At 36.8% G+C, this 8,562-nt stretch overlaps 1 protein-coding gene across 1 annotated transcript; it reads left to right on the forward strand.

Moving 5' to 3' along the window:
• The first annotated feature begins 301 nt into the window (after positions 1–301).
• LOC111918653 (uncharacterized) lies at positions 302–628 on the forward strand. Its single transcript, XM_023914285.1, has one exon. It carries the CDS (start codon positions 302–304, stop codon positions 626–628), a length of 327 nt encoding a protein of 108 aa, XP_023770053.1.
• The last annotated feature ends 7,934 nt before the right edge of the window (positions 629–8,562 follow it).

The following is an 8,562-nucleotide window of genomic DNA, read 5'->3' on the forward strand; positions in this document are numbered from 1 at the left end:
GTCTTGCATTATGGTGACAACTATGACTCTTGAGGTACATCGGTTTTATGAGGACTATTTGCCTTACAAGATGTGCCAGGACTTGATGGAAAAGTACCATCAAAGTACTCGTCATGAAAGTTATGAAATAGTCATGTCACTCATAACCATCAAGATGAAGGATGGAGAGTCCATCACGACCCACCTGTAATGCATTCAAAAATATGTGGATCGTTTACTCAAGCTGAATTTGAACTTCGATGAGGAGCTTGCTATTAACATAGACTTGCACTCATTGCCTCATTTCTATGATCAATTCAATATGACTTATCATCTGAGCAAAGAGGAAGTTACATTGAGTAAACTTCAAGGCGTGCTGAGAACCGCTAAAAGTCGATTGATAGGAAAGGCTGCTAAATCCACTTCAACTGTTGTTGCTCCAGTCCTAGCTGTTGGAAAAGGAAAGGGGAAAAAGCAGAAAGCTCCCTCAAAGAAAAATTTGAAGGGAAAGTCTCATGATGGGTCTTCAAGTAGTGGATCCAAAGGAAAAAACAATTCTGCTCCCCCGGCCTCAAATCCAAAGGATGCAATGTGCTTTTACTGCCAAGACAAGGGGCATTGGAAGAGAAGCTACCCTAAGTATCTGTAGGAAATTAAGGATGGAAAGATCAAGCGTACCTCTACAGGTATTTATATTATTTTGTCTAAAAATTCATCAGATTCTAATTGTTGGGTCGTTGATACAGGATGTGGTTTTCACATTTGCTCTGACTAGCAGGGACTAAGAGAAATTAGGAATATGGAGCTTGGGAAGATGAAATTCATAATGGGCAATAGGAGATCATCACCTGTTACCAACATTGGCGTTTATTCATTAAAACTTAGTAGTGGATTATGTTTAGACTTAAATAATATGTGCTACTCGTCAGACTTGACGAGGAATATTATTTCTTCTCATGGTTTGTATATACAAGGTTTTAGATATTATTTTAATAATGAGAATGGATCTATTAATGCTTATTATAATGGTGTATTTTATTTTGAAGCATTGCCTTGTGATGGTGTATATGAAACTGTGATGGTTGTAGACAATTTAGGAAATAGTGTGTTGCACATTGATTCGTCTAATGGTTTAGACAAAGCATGTTTGTGACATTGTCGTCTTGGACATGTCAACAAGAAGCGAATTGCCCAACCCCAAAAGGATGGAGTTTTGGAATCATTTGACCTAAGGTCAGATGATACATGTGAGTATTGTTTGCTTGGAAAGATGACTAAGTCACCTCTCACATGTTCGTGTGAAAGAGGTGAGGGATTGTTGGATCTCATACAAACAGATGTGTATGTGCCCTTCAGATCCAACACAAGCGATGCAAGTCGATTTTATGTGACTTTTACCGATGATTATAGTAGATATTGATATCCTTATCAAAGTAGAAGATAATTGCCAATTAATTAGATAATTATTTCCTTATATGATAACTTTAATTATTTGATTGCATTACCTTGGCATGAAATTTAATTAGGTCAAATTTAGATAACCACTAATTAATTATTAAATTAAATTATTTGTAATTAGATCTAGAAAGTTTTGAAAAGTTTCAGAACATGCCCTCAAGTTTTGGAATTTAAATATTTTGAATAAAAGTTTAATTTTGAAACATTTAAATTATAAACCCTAGAATTTTACAAATTTAGAATTCAACACTTATATTATTATAATATTATAAGATTAATCTCTCTCTCTCTCTCTCTTTCTCTCTCTCTCTCTCTCTATATATATATATATATATATATATATATATATATATAAGATTAAGCTAGTCTTATCGTTAGTAGACCTCATTCACGAACCCGATCTATAAGGGTGAGTATAAGGTTGTTGCCTATAAAATGGCAGTTTAATGGGTGTCCACTCTCACCTATTGCTTCTTTGATTGGTGGAGGGTCGTTAGCTGAACGGGTTGTATAGGGAAACTCATTCCTCATCAAAAGTATAATGATTAAATAAAGTAACTAAATGTTTTTTTAGAAAATTCCCAAACTACTATGATTAAATAAACTCATTCCTCATCAAAAGTATAATGATTAAATTTTGAAACATTAAATAAAGTAACCTTGCCAAGTCGTTAGTGGAGCATGCGTGGATAACCGGCACACTACTATGGACTAGCAAAGGTGTCAAAAGGTAGCTTTATGTTTATCATACATCAATGGAGCATGTGTGGCTAACCAACACATTGATTAGTTGATTTGTAACATCTAGAGTACCAAGTACATTTGAATGGTTATTCACACCTTGTTTGTGATCCTTGGTATACCAGTCACAAACATGAAGGGTATATCGAGATTTAAACAAGGCATTGAAAAGTTCAATGAATGTCAAAAGAATTTAGGGGTTTCAGTTCATTTAAAACTTAAAACTATTTTGCGTTTTTCATGGTTGGAAATTAGTGAATCGTCATTTGTTTACCTTCAAATTATTTGAAATTTAGATTGCGGCATCCCACTTCTAAATTGTGTATAATTGTGTTGATAGCCCTAATTTCTCATTTGGGTGTTTAATTGGGGATTTTTATCTAACCTAAACTTTTTTCCTTTTCTATTTCAGATGTCTACTTCGAACAACAACAACGCTTCTGGCTCGACCCCTTCCGACCCATTCTCACTCATGAAATTGATGGGTTTTGAGCATTCTAACACTTCCTAAGTGTACATGCAACCCTAATAACCTTGGATCTATGTTTGTCTAATAATCATGCAAAGTTGTTTTCCAAGGTTATGAACCTATCTAGCATACATGGGGTATAATTTTCTTTGTATAAGAGATGGAACTACATACCTTGTTGTTGAAAGTGTTCCTTGAAACCTTGTGAGCCTAGCACCTCAAGTGTGATTCCTCAAATGATTCAGACAACACCAAATGCAAACTCAGCCTAGCCCTCTTGTTTCTTAGTGTAGCCGATTTTGGGAAGAGTTACATTGCTGATATAGTGTGTTGCATTAGGTAAACTCTAATGTTCCATGAATCTTCATTTCTTGATCCCTAGGTTAACTCCATGGAGTATCCTATGGGTGGAACCCAACTTGATAATCCATGGAGCCTCTTAGCCCACTATATAAGATATGGAAGATTTACACAATCTACCCATATATGTAATTAGTTATCTTTTGATCACTTAATTAATTCTAAATTAATTCTTGATCAAAACTAATTAAATAATATTATTAATATATTAGAACTTATACTATATTAATAAATCTTATGTGTTATTTCTCTCATTTAGTTTAACCAATTGCATGGTGCCATGCAACCCAAATGGACCATGCTGGGTCGGGTCAAGTACTTACCAAAAATAGTTATGGACTTAGACACCTTATCCAACATTCTCCCACTTGGATAAGTCTAATGACTATAAGTGCAATACTTCAGGAACCGATCGGCAATCATAGCTCTTTCAAGGTCTCTCGGAACAGAGAAGATGTTGATACGCCATTTTAAGATAAGTGATCATATAATCCTCTTTTCTAGATATCAGCCGGACAATTACATGGAACAATGTCTTACTTATTGTCCAGCAGTTTGTTTCCCGATTCCTGATTTGTTTGGCAAAGAACTTAATTGAACACATCAACTTAGTTCTGACCGGGCCCGGTACATAGGTCAAAACAAAATTATCGAGGGGACCAAATATCAGCTTCTAATCCAAGAAGGAACAGATAAACTTCGACTCATACGTTTGTTCTACCACTCATTGAATTATACACAAAAGCACGTTTTATAACATGGAGTTACCAATGTGTTTTCGTACAATCAATGCATAACCAACTCGTAAGTAACAAATCATATCTCTAGGTTTGAAGAATTATATGATATTAGCGTCTCACGATCACTCGAGATAAATTCCATGAAGTGATTCCAGTGAGCGTGGTTTGATTCCAATACTCAGAATTTTCAGATGTCTACTTCGAACAACAACAACGCTTCTGGCTTGACCCCTTCCGACCCATTCTCACTCATGAAATTGATGGGTTTTGAGCATTCTAACACTTCCTAAGTGTACATGCAACCCTAATAACCTTGGATCTATGTTTGTCTAATAATCATGCAAAGTTGTTTTCCAAGGTTATGAACCTATCTAGCATACATGGGGTATAATTTTCTTTGTATAAGAGATGGAACTACATCCCTTGTTGTTGAAAGTGTTCCTTGAAACCTTGTGAGCCTAGCACCTCAAGTGTGATTCCTCAAATGATTCAGACAACACCAAATGCAAACTCAGCCTAGCCCTCTTGTTTCTTAGTGTAGCCGATTTTGGGAAGAGTTACATTGCTGATATAGTGTGTTGCATTAGGTAAACTCTAATGTTCCATGAATCTTCATTTCTTGATCCCTAGGTTAACTCCATGGAGTATCCTATGGGTGGAACCCAACTTGATAATCCATGGAGCCTCTTAGCCCACTATATAAGATATGGAAGATTTACACAATCTACCCATATATGTAATTAGTTATCTTTTGATCACTTAATTAATTCTAAATTAATTCTTGATCAAAACTAATTAAATAATATTATTAATATATTAGAACTTATACTATATTAATAAATCTTATGTGTTATTTCTCTCATTTAGTTTAACCAATTGCATGGTGCCATGCAACCCAAATGGACCATGCTGGGTCGGGTCAAGTACTTACCAAAAATAGTTATGGACTTAGACACCTTATCCAACATTCTCCCACTTGGATAAGTCTAATGACTATAAGTGCAATACTTCAGGAACCGATCGGCAATCATAGCTCTTTCAAGGTCTCTCGGAACAGAGAAGATGTTGATACGCCATTTTAAGATAAGTGATCATATAATCCTCTTTTCTAGATATCAGCCGGACAATTACATGGAACAATGTCTTACTTATTGTCCAGCAGTTTGTTTCCCGATTCCTGATTTGTTTGGCAAAGAACTTAATTGAACACATCAACTTAGTTCTGACCGGGCCCGGTACATAGGTCAAAACAAAATTATCGAGGGGACCAAATATCAGCTTCTAATCCAAGAAGGAACAGATAAACTTCGACTCATACGTTTGTTCTACCACTCATTGAATTATACACAAAAGCACGTTTTATAACATGGAGTTACCAATGTGTTTTCGTACAATCAATGCATAACCAACTCGTAAGTAACAAATCATATCTCTAGGTTTGAAGAATTATATGATATTAGCGTCTCACGATCACTCGAGATAAATTCCATGAAGTGATTCCAGTGAGCGTGGTTTGATTCCAATACTCAGAATTTTCAGATGTCTACTTCGAACAACAACAACGCTTCTGGCTTGACCCCTTCCGACCCATTCTCACTCATGAAATTGATGGGTTTTGAGCATTCTAACACTTCCTAAGTGTACATGCAACCCTAATAACCTTGGATCTATGTTTGTCTAATAATCATGCAAAGTTGTTTTCCAAGGTTATGAACCTATCTAGCATACATGGGGTATAATTTTCTTTGTATAAGAGATGGAACTACATCCCTTGTTGTTGAAAGTGTTCCTTGAAACCTTGTGAGCCTAGCACCTCAAGTGTGATTCCTCAAATGATTCAGACAACACCAAATGCAAACTCAGCCTAGCCCTCTTGTTTCTTAGTGTAGCCGATTTTGGGAAGAGTTACATTGCTGATATAGTGTGTTGCATTAGGTAAACTCTAATGTTCCATGAATCTTCATTTCTTGATCCCTAGGTTAACTCCATGGAGTATCCTATGGGTGGAACCCAACTTGATAATCCATGGAGCCTCTTAGCCCACTATATAAGATATGGAAGATTTACACAATCTACCCATATATGTAATTAGTTATCTTTTGATCACTTAATTAATTCTAAATTAATTCTTGATCAAAACTAATTAAATAATATTATTACTATATTAGAACTTATAATATATTAATAAATCTTATGTGTTATTTCTCTCATTTAGTTTAACCAATTGCATGGTGCCATGCAACCCAAATGGACCATGCTGGGTCGGGTCAAGTACTTACCAAAAATAGTTATGGACTTAGACACCTTATCCAACATTCTCCCACTCTGATAAGTCTAATGACTATAAGTGCAATACTTCAGGAACCGATCGGCAATCATAGCTCTTTCAAGGTCTCTCGGAACAGAGAAGATGTTGATACGCCATTTTAAGATAAGTGATCATATAATCCTCTGTTCTAGATATCAGTCGGACAATTACATGGAACAATGTCTTACTTATTGTCCAGCAGTTTGTTTCCCGATTCCTGATTTGTTTGGCAAAGAACTTTGTTGGGCTGAAGTTCTGTTTTGTATTGCGTCTTTTGGGCTCGTAGATTAGCCTAGTATTCTCCGGTTTGGGCCTGTCCAACCGAGAGCCTTTTATGTATAGTATATAAGTTATCTCTTGCATGCATATTAGGTTAAGATTTAAGATTCAAGATTTCTGTTTGAGCGTTTCAGAGTTTACGATTTTGTTCTCTTGTAATCTTCCAATCCTTTACAGTTGATGTTCTTAATCGAGCTCTTCTAAGGATTTTGTTTAATCATTCAACACGTTTGATTCAAGCTGTTTGTTCCTTTTATTGTGTTCTGCATTGTTATTTATATTGTGTTCTTGCAGTTTCATATTCATATACCTGTTCACGATCTAATCGATCTTTATAGATTAAAAGTTAGCATTTTAATCTCATCAATTGGTATCAGAGCAGGAGGCTGTGTAATCGATACACTTCTTTTCTGTGAAAAAGATTTTCATTAGGGTTTTCCGCAATCATCGATATTTATTGAGCCGTCATCTTAATTGACGTATCTTAGTATTTATTGTTTTGCCCTAATCTGCTTTATTACAAGTCTGATCTTTGAACAGGTTATTACTATCATTATGGACGCAACGCAATCAAATCCTATTAATATTTCCAACAGCATTGGTTCGACGACAAAGATTCCAATCTTATACACCCATGACTATGAAGTGTGGGCACATCATTTTGAAGATTACGTGATTGGATCGGAGGACAATGGTTTTCTCATATGGGAAGCCTTATCAATGGGCCGTTTTCTCATTCCGCGACATCCAGAGTTATTAAGACGCAAAAAGATTACAACGATTTGCTCAAGGACGTGACGAATATTGCGCAGGATGAGAAAGATAAATTCCAGTGCAATATTAAGGCACTAAGGTTGATCCGATTCGCCCTTCAGTCCGACACATTCAGATTAGTCAGCTCATGCACTACGGCGAAGGAAGTGTGGGATAGACTTCGCGAACTGTATTCAACAGACGAAGATCTTGAACACTCCATCCAAACCTTGCTTCTATCTGAGTTTGGAGAATTCAGGCAAGGGGCTGAAGAAACCGTGACCCAGACGTTTGATCGCTTTAATCATCTTCTCAGCAAGATGATCAAACACGATATTGAAAGGAAGCTCATCGAACAAAAGGTTACTTTCTTGAACGGACTGAGATCGGAATGGAGAGCAGTAGTGTCTACAGTCAAAGCCCATGAACAGTTTAAATCATACTCTTTGGCGAAACTGGTGGGTATTCTAAAGTCCCAAGAGAAGATTGTTGTTCAAGAGAAGAACGTGGTGTCCAGTCTTGGTTCGTTGGCTCTCCTATCTAAAAGTAAAGCTGTGATGGAGGATGAAGAGCTCAACTTGGAAGAATATGACCTCACAACTGAGGATTATGCCATGATGGTATCCAATCCTAAGAGGTTCATAAAGAAGAGATTCCCCAGCAACAAAAACCGAAACTGGCAGGGGAGTTATAGCTCTGAAAAGGCAAATAATGAACCGAAGGCTGAGGAGTCCAAGAAGGAACCGAAGGCAGATGGCGATTCCGGAGTAAGCTGCTTCTACTGTGGTGGCAAGAACCACTATGCTAAGGACTGTGTTCTTAAGAAGATGGCTGAAAAGGACGATGGAAAGGATGAGGAAGCTGTGCTGCAGAAGAGATTGGATGAGTTGAGGAAGAAAAAGTCTACCGCTAACCCTTCTATTAATGCTCTTATTGTGCAGGGTTCGGTTAATAACGATGAGTTCGGTAGCACCGAAGTTTGGTCTACTGACTCAGAAGACGAAGAAGTGAGGAAGCCTACTCATGGAAAGGCTTATTTGGCTAAGGAGGAAAGCAGTGGTGGAAAATGCTTCATGGTGTCAAGCGCATCCCAAATGAGGGGATACAATACCGATGGAGGAAGCAAAGGACCGAAAGCGCAAGAAGATATGTGCTTCACAGCCAAACCACTCAGCCAACAGTTCAATGAGCTTGATGAACTGATAAAGAAGGTACAATCTGTTTTTATTTCATCTAAAGTACCATCATCCTCATATGAGAAAGAACTAAAAAACGTTAACACAAGAATTTCTCATTTAGATAGTAGCTTAACTCAAACTAGAGTCACCAATTCTAACCTGACTGATCAATTAAGCAGGGTGGCGTCGAAGAGTGAGGAGCGGCGTATGTGGATTGAGTTAAAAGAGTCGGAATTAATTAAAGTCAAAGACGAAAACATTTATTTGCAGAGAGACAATTTGAAATTGTTAAAACAA

This window comes from Lactuca sativa, chromosome 8 (assembly GCF_002870075.4).
Source record: "Lactuca sativa cultivar Salinas chromosome 8, Lsat_Salinas_v11, whole genome shotgun sequence".
In the NCBI taxonomy this organism is placed as follows: Eukaryota; Viridiplantae; Streptophyta; class Magnoliopsida; order Asterales; family Asteraceae; genus Lactuca; species Lactuca sativa.

Coding starts and splice junctions, on each gene's coding strand:
- LOC111918653 (XM_023914285.1), top strand. CDS start 302: ATGACTTATCATCTGAGCAAAGAGGAAGTTACATTGAGTAAACTTCAA.